Here is a 14929-nt window from a genome sequence, read left to right as displayed (position 1 = left end):
ACAACAGTGAGTGTGTCATGCGTCGCGGCCCGCGTGCACAAAAGGATCCAAACGCAGACTCAAGCGCTAGCAGAAAATGACACTTTATTATAACAACAAAAGGCGACCCGGGAAAACCAAAGGAGCAAAACGAAGAACTAAAAAACCCGGGGAAACAATGACGCGAGGAAGCCGGAATCGGGACCGTGGGAGGCTGCAACAGAAAGGGGAGAAGATTACTAGGGAGCCGGGAAGCGGAGGAAACACATTAAAATTGAGTTAGACCAGTTGGCTTACGATTAGAGCGGGACCGTGGGAGCTCGGGAGGGAAGTCCGTGAGAAGGAAATCCGTGGAGGTAGTGGATGGGCCAGATGATGTACCGGGTGATCCAATTGAGCAGGAGGACAGGCAGGTGGCAGACGCTGAACGCCGGATCGAAACCTAGACACAAGTAGGCAGATTTAACACAGCTCCAACAAGATATGAATGCAACGCTTTCGCAGGAGTCTAGTTATCACAGAGAGGTGATTAACAGACTGGCGTGGAGCATCCGTCAGCGGTGGGTTAAGTAGCTCTTCAGGTAATCACCCCGATGGAGAGCAGGTGTGCCGGTGATGGCCCAGCCTGGGGGTGTGGCTACCCGCGCATCACACATTCCACACACAGGACCACGGACCATGACAGAGTGTGTGCCATGGTTTAAGGCTGCAGTTCAACCAGTGGTGTTGGTAGTCTTGTCAAAATTGATGGAACTATGATCATTAAAAAGCACCATCAGATTTTAATGCTCTTTGATATACCATCTGGAAAGTGTTTGACAACTTCAATGATCCCAAACACACGATCAGTGCAGCAAAAGGATACCTGGATAAAAAAGGACACAATGCAATTCTATCATTCGATCGAGCTTCCCAGAGCCTGAACCGCAACCTTGTTGAAGAAGTGTGTCCTGGAGACGTATTCCTGAAGACTACTTAAAGAAATTCCAAGAAAGCTTGTCTAAAAGAGTTCATGCTATGTTAAAGGTACTCTCACCAACTATTGCCTTTATATATTGTACTTCCATGTGTGTTTGCACATGTTTCAATAGTGCTTCAAAGTGCTGCAGAACTGATGTCTAGATATGTGCACTGAGCAGGAGATGCTCTGTATCTCATTGTACATCTGTATAGTGACAATAAAGGCATTTTATTCTATTCTATTCAGTAAATCCTGGCACCTCGTTCCCATTATCCTACCAAAATCTTAACCAATGAGGGTTTGCTCAGACCGCACAGTTCGGTAGCTTGCTGCAAATATACAACACGCAGAAACGGAAGATCATAGTATCTGTCAGATAATTCCTTTAAAAGTGTTTCAAAAGTCTCCACCAACAGTAACAAATTTGCGACATGCAGGTCAGTGACTCTGAAGTTTAGCAGACAGATATCAGGATGCTCAGGATCAGAACTCCATGGTGGAAGTTGGGCATTTTAACACGGAGCCAAGCTTGAAGTGGACACAGGACAAACTGCAGGCCTCTGTTCAAACGACTGTGCGCACTGCATTACAACTACACGGGAGAGAGGAGGCTCTGCTTGTGATGAGAAGCAGGATGACAGCTTTATATGAATGGGTTCAGAGTAGGTTAAACATTCATTGAGTAGACCTGTGTTATATGTGTGTCTGCAGTCTGACGGCAGGATGTCTACATTTAAATTAGCAACAAACGCTGCATTTTGCTGTGTTTGTCTTTTCCTCAGTGGAATTATCTCTGCCAGTATTTGAAGTAGCTGCTGGCAGCATGTCGTAAATCTTTTAATCTGCTGAATTTTAAAGGAGTTGGAGGAGGAGAAGCAGGCGGAAGCTACAAACCGCCTTTAAAATTCAAGTGAACTTCAAAAGGTGAAACAGTGGGCTGATTACCCCCCGGGGACAGAGACTATTTTAATCCTTCCCTGGCTTGCTTGTTTATTCTGTTTTCTCTCCCAGTTTCCAGCCCAGCTCTTCTACCATATGTTTGATGACCCCTAGTGTTGTGTGAGATAGTGATGTATAATTCACCGCTGACCTTCATCCAGGTCACCGCCTGGACAGGCTAGCAGGTCAGCTGTGGCATGACTGAAGATGAAGGTGGCTGAAGGTCCATGTGCGTATGTGTGTTTGATATCCCAGGTCAGGGCTCTGAAGTGCTCCACTGCAATGAGATTCATGGGGTTTTAAAGGGGAAGGTCAGGTGTTGCTCAAGATGTCAGAACAGTCCGAAAACAGCAACCGAACTGCTTTAGATTGTGGGATATCGCTCTGTCACAAAGGAAGATTCTTCATATACACTGTGGTCACGATCAAGAGAACTAAAATGTATCTGCAGACACATGCATGACTGTGAGGCTGTTAACATTGTAAAAATCACTATTGAATTATTGCCCATGCAAGTGAGTGAGCAAGTGATGCAACATTCTGGTCGCCTCCAAAGTGTCTGTGGGTGGAAAACTGCACCGAATTCTGTTAGTGAGAAGTGAGACGGAGGAGGAACAGCTGATTAGGATCTTGCTCATTACACAATCTCGTTGCTGGGATTGAATTAAGTTTATTTGGTGTATTCTGCCTAATTGATCATTGCGCTTGAGTCGTGATGATGTTGCAAAGCTGAAAATCAGTGTGCGAGTCCGTGGGGGAGCTAGAATAAAATCATTTGTGTGAAAACAAACTAATGATGGTGAATCGAGGTGTTGAATCCTGTCCTGATTCAAGCAAAGAGCAGCTCCAGACAGCACAGCGACATATAATCGCTATGTGGATAGTGGAAGGCGATACGTGGCATGTTTGCTCATCTGCAGGAGGTCGTTTCTCTGGTGCTTAGCGATGCTTTGCTGCCATTCCACGTCTCGCTGCACAATCCACACAGAGAGGGGTTTGGTTAACGCAACTTTCTCACCCGCAAGACATCAGGGAAAAGTCGCTCACCTCCTCCTACACGATTGAAAAAGACTTCTACCTGATTTAAACTCACTCCATGTTCCAGTTGCCTGCTTCCCGTTGGTATGTGGTTAGTATAGGCTAGCCTGGAGACCCTGACTGGATGCATAGTCTGGTCAGGCCAAAGACAGTAGTGTTATCACTACACCATTCAGCTACACTACTCCCATACCCAGAGCTACCCAGTGCCTCCCAGACGAGGTCACACAGTGGGAGGTGAAACACAGGCAAAGCAGCATATCTGACCATCAGACGCCAGCCAGGCTTGAAACATGTTTGTTTGTAAAGTTGGGCATTTAAACAGTCCACTCATGTCTGTAGCCAGCCTCAGGTGGCCATGAGAAGAACTGCAGTTTTGTGATAGCTTCATTAATCTATAAGAACAGAAGGTGCCCTGCAAGAAAACAGCTGTCACAGATCAAAGTTTCCCAATAATGCTGACAAAGCTTCTGTACAGCTGCAGCTGCATTACTTAACCCATACAGAACCAGCACCGGGTTTACCCCATGTTGTTTTGTTTCAGATTGATGACAGGCATGCTGGGAACTGTAGGAAACCAAACAGTTGGGTTTTCTTTTGTTCCTGCTCCGCGTTACAAACAGGTCATCCTCCTACTACTGCACCTTCTCTTACGATGAGTAGATATTATCTCGATTCACGCCTCCACGCCGCCGCCCCCCACGTACACACATACGCAGGATTCCTGCAGTGGATATGATAGCCTCTCAGTGTGAGCAGCCCGATGCTGTCTATCCTGTGTTAGATCAGTGTGTGGAAATTATAGAGCTTGGCCACGATGAATGTCAGCTGAAACTCCTTTCTCCTGTGGGTGTTCTGACACAAGGAAATGTTAAATACCCCCCTTCCTGCTCTCATTTACTCGCCCCTCTGCCCCGCTTCCTCCCACACACAGGGGACTAACAGCAGGGCAGGAAGTCCTTTATTTTACTAAGCTAAATGCTTTAATTAAGCTCTCAGACCACTTGGGATGAGACAAAGAGGTAATGCCATCAGCCTCATTAAAGCTCACTGCATCTGCACTCTAGCATTAGCCGCCATGTGAGGACTGGGTTTGTGTCGCTGCATAGATAAATGTTAGAAAGGGACCTTTGACCTAAACTGGAGAAGCTTGCGCATCTATTCCTAAATCCCCTTTTTTAAAATGTAGTACTTTTCATGTTTAACCATAGCCTGGTGCCAAACGTACACGATCATGTGTGATTCACAGGACAAAAGAGTTCATATGACTGATATTCATGTTTCTTGGTGAAACGTCAAAGGTCGTCCATCATAATTTCTATTTGAAAAGGCAATCTGGGGTTTGTCACAGCTGAATGTACAGAAGTCAGAGTAGAGACAGGTCTGACAAGAGGAGCTGTTTGTATGATGGCTTCAGTGAGTCTACAGGAAGCAAAGGGAATTGGAAGCTCACAAGATTTTAATGAGGCAATGTTTCAGCCTTCAAGATCTTCATTAGGGAAACATTAAACATTAATGATCTACAATTAAGTTCTTCTCTCTAAAATATTGCCTCAACATTTGTTGGTAAAAAATGTGGGTTTTGTGACGGCGCTTTAGTGATCGATTGGACGTCTGGTGCATCCTGATCAGTGTCCTATATCAATCTTGACTTGGACTTTGAGGGTTTGGAAGCTCTTTGTCAAGTTCCTGAGCAGTTGTTTCATTTGGATGGGGCACGGTGTCCTGTTTGACTGTGGACCAGTAAGTCCATCAAGGAATGAAAAAAAGCCACTGCTTGTAATTAATGTAGTGATATTCATCTGCACATTCAGGTCCAACGTACTACTGGTGGTGTAAAATTCCTCTTATTACTTCCTGTTTACCAAATTGTTGTCCTATGGTCACATGTTGAAAACTCATTCTCTAATCTTTCATTTTCTTACTTCTCTTGTTTAAGTTGGTTTGATGACGATCTTTCTCCACACAGGACCTTGAAATCTTGACTTTTATTGCAAACTCTATATCTTCCTGTCTGTATAACACATGTCAGCAGCTGCAGGGAGTGTGACTGCTGGCTCCAGCTGTATGCTTTGTTTTGCTGAAGGTCACTCAATGATAATGCTTTCTCAGACTGACTTGTTTTGTTGCTTCCCCCCCAGGCCTGGCCAGGGCCAAGTCGGTCCCCAGCCATACCTACTCCAACGAGGTGGTGACCCTGTGGTACCGGCCTCCAGATGTCCTGCTGGGATCCACAGACTACTCCACCTGCCTGGACATGTGGTGGGTACTCCTAACATCTAACCCCGTGTGTGTAATTTATCCGTGATTTATTCACATAGAAACCTTCAAGATATAGATCAGGGAACCCAATTCATGAAGCAGACAAAAACCAATTAAAACACTCTTACTGGTGGCTTATCCTAACCCGAGGCCATGCTCCCTTCAGTGCAGTTTTGTTTTCATGACTCCCCAGCATCCACACTCCCAGTTTGGATCAGTTGCTGGTGAGACACACACATTTACTTTATACACTGACAGAACTGCTGCAGATGTGAATGAAGCAACTGAAATGTAATAATCGAACTCTTCATGTCTCGAGCCTGAGCAGACTCGCTATCCCACAGTGAGAAAAACTGTAGCAGGGCTGAAATATTTTCTGCAGCAGTTTTTTTTCTCGACTTTCTCTTCAGTCTTTGTTAAAGATGGTTTGAACTGCCTTGTTTAACTAAGGTACAGAATGTCAGCACGTTTGATGGTAGCTACCAGTTTGTAATTTGTCAGTTACTTTTTAAAGACGTCCGTCCTTTTGGATGTGAAATATGAATCAAATGCAAAACTGACATAAACTTGCATCAATGGTTGCTGTGGTTTCAAGAACCAAGTCCAGTTATTCTTCTTTCATTTAAATCGACTTTTTCTATCGTTGTAATGAGCAGAACCATTTTGGGCCAGACTGTAAACGTCTTTATTTTGTTGCTGATGACACATTTGGCTTCGTTTTTCAGCCCCAGAGACTGCTGCTTTGAAAAAACTCAGATGATACAGGCCCTTCAATGTACAGTTGACATTTGCATTTTTTCTTTAGGGAAAAGGCTTTGTTTTACTTTTACTTATGCCCTAGATTATAACACCTACTCTCACAAAAGCCCAACTGCTTCTCAGAGTTACCAGCAAGTATAAGTCAGCTTAGCATCATTAATGTTATTTTAATGGGTTATTTTTGAGGAATATGACAACATTTCTGTACATAATGTCTGCACTCGGTTTTAGGGGTGAAAAAGCATGTTGCATGTTGGAATGTGAGGAATAAGAGAGCTGTAGGCTGTCCCATTGTGGACCTGGTCTTAGGTGAGCCACGGTGACCCCCTCTGTCTGGACACACAGTCAGCAGGGAAATCCCAAGAACCCTGTTTTGCAGCGTCCAATTAAAGAGCAGCCAGAGTGTAGGGGTCCGAAAGATAGCGCGCTAGTGTGTCAGTTTCAAGGGCGTTTGAAGGTGGGCAAATCCACTGGGTCTTCTATTCCAATGAGACTCACTCTGTGCCACGCTCGCATACACTCACCTCCGGTCACTTAGAAAGCAGTCATCCGTGAAGAACCACTCCTTGAAGGTTGTCCAGATCTGTCTTCCTGCCAGAAGAAGCATCCATCATGAGTTGCTGTAGCTGAGAGGCTGTGAGGAGTGAGGATGTGATGAAGAGCGGGCGAGGAATGGCTCTATTGTTACCTTCCTTAGCTCCTAAGCACTTCACAGAGCAGCAGTTCTCTCTGTCTCTCTTTCACACACACACACACACACACACACACACACACACACACACACACACACACACACACACACACGCATGGACCTGTCAATCAGAGTCGACGAATGGATCAGTCAACTGTGACCGTGGTTTAGTTATCTCATGGTGCACTACAAGCCAGCTCCATCTGAGAGGACAAGGCTGCTCGTGATGTTTGTTTATCCGTTTATCTTAAAAAACACAGAAATCTTCCAGTGTTTGAAAGTAAAGCAAAGTATTGATACACTATAGTTTAATATCCTGGAATGTTTCCAATGTTTCCACCTGAACATTTCAGATACAGAGTCTTCTTGATAAGTAAGCTCATCATCGTTTGCAGTGACATGTGTTTGGCCAAGGCTCCAGTTCCCAGTGTGTTAAATGATTGTAGTCCCCTGTGCTTTCCTAATTAGCTGTGAAAGAGTTTGAGGCTATGATGCAAAGGAGCATGCTTAATTGCAACTTGCTTTCACAATTTCCACTCAGGCTGCAAAATACTTTATGGCCTTAATAAACTTGTAGATGTAGTTGTGGATAGAGACGTGCACCCTGTGCACATGTCAAGCCAAAGAGCCAGTTGCATTTCCACAGCACCTGCTAGCTAACAAAGTGCAACACAAACAAATGAATGTGTGACTGGCCCGTGCTTGTACCAAGTGTCCAGAGAGAGAGAATTTTGAGTGTTAGACAGAGAACAGAGGCTTCAGAAAGTCTCTGAACTTAAAAGCAGGATGCAAGTGCAGCACAGTATGTTTGTTCGAGACAAATGTCAGAGTGATGGATCTGTTAGAGGTGACTTTTTTCTGTGCAGTTTCATGCCAGAAGGCTTAGCAGCACAGTACAGGTAAACAGCGTGATCAGAGATCTTTGGCTTTTGTTAAAAATAAAAAAGAAACTTCTCACACAACCTTTTACATTAAATCATTTTTTGCTTGTATCAGGATATAAACAGGGTGTATATTATTAAAAGACATTTACTTTCAGTAACTTTACAGGCATGCTGCAGCATGTGAGTAGGCTGCATAGTGAGCTTCCTGGCCCTTCCTGTCACCTCGATGTTACCCGACCTAGAGGATAATAAGGCTGTGCTTAGCTTTGCTGATTTCTCATGAGCTGTATGTAGCCCCACATTCTAACACACGTTGGGCTTTGGCTCTATATTTTATGATCCAGGGTTCATAGCCAGGTTTGCATCTCAGCAGGTGGCTGTGGGCCTCCTTCAGGGCCATGAGGTGGGCCTGAAGGAGGAGACTGTGCGAGGACTTGTACTTGTGCCTCACTGACTCTGTGACAAAAAGATTTCTTTTCACTTTTACTGAAACTCTCCTATTACAGCACCTACTTTAATCAAAGAAATAGCTGTGCCCACAGGCCATTTGAAGGACTTGCACATGATGGTGGATGAAAAAAATAATAATTTTGATGTCAACACTGACTGCATATGAAAACTGGTCAGCCAGAGACAGTTCTTCAAGGTTATGGGCCGTTACCAATGACAAGTTACTCCTGAAAATGTCTATTTAAAATCACAAAAACAGGCGAGGGCCGAATTGAACGAGCTCAGTCACCGTTATTCATTTCACTCTGAGGGCGCCTCCTTTATATCATACCAGAACCATCGCAGTTAAAGATGACGATTTGTTCTAATTTATATTTAGTGACATAGCTAATATATATGAGTGTGGGTGTGTGAGTGTGTACTATTGAATATTGAAATATATTACAGAAGCCTAGCTGTTGTTTTAAATCTAAACCAGCTAATGTTTGTCATGAATGTACTTGAAATGAAATGAAATTCTACCTCAGGATCAATGAAGTCCATCCAACCCAAAATCCAGGCTGTGGAAATGTGTCTTGCAGTGCGATGCTTGACGTATTTGTTTGTCTGCTTTCCCGTCACATCATGAATCACCTCTCAGGCATATCTGTTGATTTACTGTCTTTGAATAAAGAGCCCAATATTTACTGAGGCTAATTCACTGTGTACTATAACTCAAAGGGTGCAGTCCACTCCAGTGACTGATTTAACTACAGCTCCAGTCACAGCACCTCTAACACTGTCTAATTACAGTAACAGCAGTGATAAAACACCACACTGCAGACTCATAGTCAGACGAAAATAAATACGGAAACAGAATCAAGAAGAGGGAGGCGCCGTGTTTCGACATACACATACGTGTAAACGCATGTATGTATTTTTCTTCATTTTTGCTGCTCTTAATTTGTACTGTCCACTTTCTGCTGTGACCAAGCACATTTCCCACCTGTGGGACTAATAAAAGTGTATCTTACCTTATGTAGATATTTATAGCATAAAGGCAGTGTTACACTTTGTATAAAGAGTCAGTTGCATGCCTGCACCACTTGTTCTACATAAAAAACTGTGAAAGGAAATGACTGTACCGTATCTTCCGCACTATAAGGTGCACTTAAAATCCTTTAATCTTCTCAAAGATCGGCAGTGCGCCTTATGCATGAATTCTGGTTGTGCTTACTGACCTCGAACCGATTTTATGTGGTACATGGTGCTCAAAAATCTGTCAAAAATGTTTTGGTACGACTTTGGTAAACTATGAAGCCGCAGCGCTTGATGGATTATCGGAGCATTATGGAGCCTCGCGGAGTAATCTGGGTCCTAAACTCCGTCGGCTCAGGTCCCAAAGTCAAACGAACACTGCGCCATCACTGAGAGATAAAAACTGTTTAAATTCTTTAATCTTTAATAAAATTATCAACGTTGCTGCTTTATCGGGTGTAACTATGAAGTTTAACATCCAGGCATCCATGAAAACAGAATTTATTAAATTGAACGGAGTTAGAAGTTAGCAGGAGGTTAGCTCGCTGGTTTCCACCTAAGCATGATCTAAGCTGTGTCCCAAAACGTAGGCTGCATCCTTCGGAGGACTCAGCCTTCACAGTCTACTGCGAGGCTGTGAAATGGGACGGTCTAGCCTTCAGATTAGCATCACTGCTGTCTCGGTGGAGTTGCGGGGGTCTGAAAACGATGAAGCCGGGAGTCTGCTGCTCTCGCCGGGTCGAGTGACCGTTGTACCCCCCGGCTAGCTATCGAGCTGGTGGATAACAGACGTCTCCAAAACGTCAGCGCACTTTTGCAAATATACGATGTCTTGATAACCAAGCAGATATTTGAAGTTTACGCAGCTACTTTCTCGCCTGAAAATATGTTAAAAGTTTATTTTGTGACCCAGGAAGATTAATAAGAGTAATATTAAAACTTAGTAGCGGCCTCCATTGTTGGAAACTGGGCTGCGCTATGAATTCTGGGATATGGTGTGCCAAGAAGGACACACCCGAGCCATCCTTCAAATTCGGGGAAATGAAGGACGCATTTGTCGGCCGCATTTGAAGGAGTCGATGCATTGGAACAGCCTTTGTCGCCTGGCTGTGACGTAATCGGCCTTCAAATGCGGCCTCCGGAGGATGCAGCCGACGTTTTGGGACACAGCTATAGCATGTTCTGACTGAGAGACCTCTGAAAACGTACAGCTCTGCTATCACTTCCAACATAAATGAAGACAGAAAACTAAACAGCAGTGACGTTTGTAGGGTTACTGAAGTTGGGCTAGCTGCTATATAAGGATGTGCTACGTGATCGCTAGCGACACAGCTATGTTAGCATAACATAAACAGTGAAGCTGGAGGACGAACACTAACACTTTTCCACTCAATAAAAGTTAACGTGAAGGTTCCTCATGGTTAGAGACAAATGCAATCGCATGGCAGGATGCTGTAAACGGACCAAACTTCAGTCAGGAGAACAACTGAGATAATCCATCCACAATACGAGGTTAGTCATTCATATACTGCAACAACATGGGAATAGAGCAGCTGTGATAGAATCCAGCATTAATGAATCAATGGTACAGAAGTGGAGGAAGCAAGAAGAATGAGTTGAGTAAAATGTGACTTATCTGACTGTTTTGTTTACCTTAATGCGCCTTAAAATCTGGTGCACCTTATGGTTGAGAAATACGTTACTGGTCTTCCAGCTCCAGGGTGAAAAATATTACAAACTCCTGATGGCGTGACAGACACAAACCTGATTTAGAAGGCTAAAGGAAACATTATGCAGGTTTACATTGAGAACTGGTAAGAGTGGGCTTCAGTTTCTAATAGTGGGCATTATTTAGCAAAGTGCACAAAGCTGATATTGTCACAACAGGTTTTATGTATATCCTTAAAGACTATCCCTGATGAAGGTCCTGATACTCACAGGGCTCAGTGTTGTTGTTCTTGACTTGTATGCATTCATTATTAGCATTTTTGTACCTTGACAGCGTTTCCTCAATAAAACCAATAAATAACGTGATCGAATCACATTTTCCTTAGCAGCCTATTTCCTGTTACCTGTGTGAAGAATGGAGACATCATTTCTAGCTGGAGGGTCAGTAACTTTGCCAGAACTTTAGAGCTAATAACCTGTCAGGCCTTTGTTGACAACATCATCCAATTTCAGACAAAATGACAGGAATGAATCAAACTGAGAGGAAGGTATAACTACACAGATGAAAATTGTTTTGTGTTATTCTTTTTTCTTTAAGCTGACCTTTGCCCGTATCACATATGCACCTCAGGCAGCAGAATAGTTCTCTACGCTCCAGCAGAAATACTGGATGCTGAGGTTATAGCTCTGTCATGGAGATGAAGCATTTTCATTCCGTAAAATGGAAGGAATGGAGAAGTTTTTGAGGGATGAATTTCAGGTAATCTCTCTCTCCTTGCATTGAGAAGGAGTGTGCACTGAGCCACGAAGCGAATCTGTCAGAAAAATAGCTCTTTGACAAATGAGCATCGACAGCACAGACACACACACTCTCACACACTCACACACACACACTCACACACACGCACCTTGGCCGTTCTCCCTCCATACTGAAGTGGTCTTGATATTTTAAGATTTCCAACCTACATTCACAGTCTAACAGCCCTCTGGAAGAAAAGAAATCAATACAGCCTCAGAATGACTTTCACTGTGAGGCTTGTTGGGGTGATTAAACAGTTAGTGTTTTGCAGACTGTAATTAGATGTGAACAAAGGACGGACCGGTCAAATACAACATTTTCCAGTGATGCTTTATTCCAATGTGTTTTTATTTTAGGCGGCACCTGTGAAAGGCTTAAGGACATTGAGAAGAAATACAGGATTTATAATTAGTGTTATTTTCTCCTCCAGGGGAGTGGGCTGCATTTTCATTGAGATGATCCAAGGAGTGGCTGCATTTCCTGGGATGAAGGACATCCAAGACCAGCTGGAGAGGATATTCCTGGTGAGTGACTGCTAAAGTGAATTTGGAATAGCTCTTCTCAGGCCACTGCAGCTCAGGGCTACGGTCAGAACCGTGACACGACCAATCTTTGATTTTCATCCGATCTACTGTGGATGCACTTTTTTTGCAGTCACTGCATGGATCATAGCCCTGAACATATATAATAAATTATTATTATTTTGTATGAACTCGTGAGTGAACTAGTTGGTTACTCAATAACTGTAAGCCTGAGTTAGCAAAGTGACCCCAAACAATGATGACTCCTACACCATGCTTGATAAGCTAGATGGGGCTTTGGTGTCTTTTCCCCCTGTATATATGTTGGTGTACGCGTTGCTGAAAGGTTCATTTTTGGACTAAAGGACTGATGTGTGTTATAGAAAGGAAAGTTGCTACGTATGTTTTGTCCATTTAAGTTGATTTGAGGGTCCTCAGCTGTGTTAGTGACAGATGGGGTTCTTGGGTTCTAAGAATCTCTTTTTTTGTACCAATCAACATGCACGGGCTTTCACTGCAGTTTATTATAAACTGAGGAATACTGAGCCTGGGAGCAGGACAAGAAACAGCTTCTGACAAACATGAATGACCAGAGCTGTGGCCTCACGGGACAGAAACAGTGTGCTTCTGTCCTTTTCAGCACTTTCTCCGGCGTTACACTTATTCAGACAAACTGTGTAATCTATGTATACAAAGTGACAACACACACATGCATGGCTGAAAGTGAACAGTCTGTCAGGTCTCCAGTATCATACATGGATATCATACATGGTGCAGTGCTGCTGTAGTTGCAGCAGCCTTAACAGACCATGCAGCCCTGTGTCAACAGACCCTCACATTTAGAAAATGTTGGCGTCTTCTTTTCAGATTCTGCTTCATGCTGACATGATTACACTGTTCCTGTAGAGCCACAGTCATGCTAGTGCTCTCTTATTCTAGTGCATGTCAGAGGCGCTGTGCTGGGTCCATAATGGTGACAGAGGAGACAGTGAGAGCAGATAACTTTTGCTTTGTGACACGATGTGTTATCCTGCTGAAAGGCAGCATTAAAAGATGCTAAACCACGTCCACAGACAGCTACACACAGTCCGTAGTGTTGCTCACACCTTGGTTTCTGCTATTAATGGCCCACCAGTGTGCCAAGCAAACATTTCCCACACCATTACACCGCCAGGAGAGGCTTGGACTGTTGACGAAGACACGTTGGCCCCTTGGATTCATGCTTTTGGCGCCAAATTGTGAGTCTACCATCTGCTGCTTCAGCAGAAATGTAGACTCATCAGACCAAACTACACCTTTCATTTGGTAGTGGCGAGTCTGTGCCCACTGTAGCGTCACATTTCTGTTACTGGCAATAAGTAGCCTGTATCTGCAAGCATTTTCACGCCATGATTAGCTAATTGCATGAATAAATGGACCATTCTTTGCTTTCTAAACACTGAGTACTGGTTTAAAGTTACAGTAATACTGAAATATTGTCTCATAGAACTTTGCACGACCCACAGTGCTGACCAGGTGTGTCCATCTATGGCTAGGGTGCATTTTAAACTGGACTTCCTCCAGCTGGATAGCACGCAGGACGCAGGGAAAGCGAGTTAACGATAAAAACGATAAAAAAAATAACAATATTAAAAAAAAAGATAAAAAACCCTGAAAACCATCAATTTCACACCCGGGCCTCAACTCTTGTGGCCCAGTTTCAAACGACCGGGCTGCAAGAGTTGCATCTACCAGCGCTGATGCTGATGTGGACGCGTCCTGCCTGCCTACATTTGACAGGTTTGAGAACAGATTTGTGTATATGTAATATTTCCAGCCAACACACTCCCGAGGCGTAATATTTTACACTAGGTGACAAATCGTCAACATGTCATGCTTCCAGGCGCCCAACACGTTCCTAAATGACGAGATCGGAAAAATGAGGAAACATGAGAACTGTTTGGAATCAATCCACACATGTTCATTCATCTTCCTCAAATGTTTTTGTAAAACACTGTTTCACGTCATTAAAGTGCTGGTTAAGGTTAGGCAGGGCTCTAGACTAACTTTTTGCCATGGGCGTACCGGCACAAAAGTTAGGCGCACACAAATTTTCTAATAATTGATATAATATAAAGTGTTTTTCTGGATACACTGTGCTTTTTCAGCATTCAAAGATTGATGACACCGTGTCAGAGCACTGGCTATGAATTTCAGAAGGATCAGGCCTTAACAGAAAAGTTAGCAATAGTTCTTTTCCTATTACAGCTACATCCACTCTGTCGTGCCTAGGCTGCTCACCAGGGCTGGGTATCATCACTGATTTCTACAATCCATTCGATTCCGGTTTTTAAAGTCCCGATTCGATTCAACTTAGCCTCAGACAGTCAGAAATATTATAACTCTGATCATTTATCAGCACTGACTTCATCAGAATTGTGAACATCACAGCAGATGCCTTTGTGTGAAAGTAACTGAGAATAAAACAGAAAAACATGAAGGAGATTTTCCTGGTCTGGCTTTTTATAGCAGAAAACCCTAAAAATATTCTACAATGTTCTGCATATAAAGTTTAAATTTCTTCAGTATTGAACAACAGAAAAAATAGGCTTTCTTGTCCGAGGTCATTTAAGTGAAAAAGAAAAGAAAAAGACAGCAGCCACAGCCTGTAAACAACGGTAGACTGGTGGGTAATAAGCCAATGAATAATACAGAAAACAGAGATTGGAGACGGAAACTGTTCTTGAAGTACAGAGAGAGAGAGAGCTAGCTGTGCATGGAGTGTGATTTTAATAGTCGTGGAAGCAAAACAGCAAAATTCATGACGACATTGATCAGATGTGAAGCGCAGTTTGCTGCTTCTTTTGCTGCTGGCTCGGTGGATTTTGGCTGGAGAGACAAAACCTGCAGCTCAGAATCAGCGCAAAAAGACGTAAACACAGCGCGGACCGGACGCATCAGGATCGCTGAGCTCCGACAGCG

The 14929-nt window shown here is 43.6% G+C and overlaps 1 protein-coding gene across 3 annotated transcripts in view; it reads left to right on the top strand.

The window, feature by feature from the left end:
• The window catches only part of cdk14 (cyclin dependent kinase 14), a 240744-nt gene that overhangs the window by 129901 nt on the left and 95914 nt on the right, over window positions 1-14929 (top strand). For all 3 annotated transcript variants that reach the window (XM_085472876.1, XM_085472878.1, XM_085472877.1), the window contains 2 exons: window positions 5059-5179; window positions 11878-11971. In XM_085472876.1, the coding sequence (XP_085329002.1) occupies window positions 5059-5179; window positions 11878-11971 (215 nt within the window). The remainder of the gene's footprint in view (window positions 1-5058; window positions 5180-11877; window positions 11972-14929) is intronic.

The sequence above is a fragment of the Copadichromis virginalis genome, linkage group LG11 (assembly GCF_057382275.1).
Source record: "Copadichromis virginalis isolate Kocher_CV1m ecotype Utaka linkage group LG11, C_Virginalis_male_GT1.1, whole genome shotgun sequence".
Lineage (NCBI taxonomy): Eukaryota > Metazoa > Chordata > Actinopteri > Cichliformes > Cichlidae > Copadichromis > Copadichromis virginalis.
Note: the sequence above shows the minus strand (reverse complement) of the source record. Positions and strands in the feature narration are given on the sequence as shown.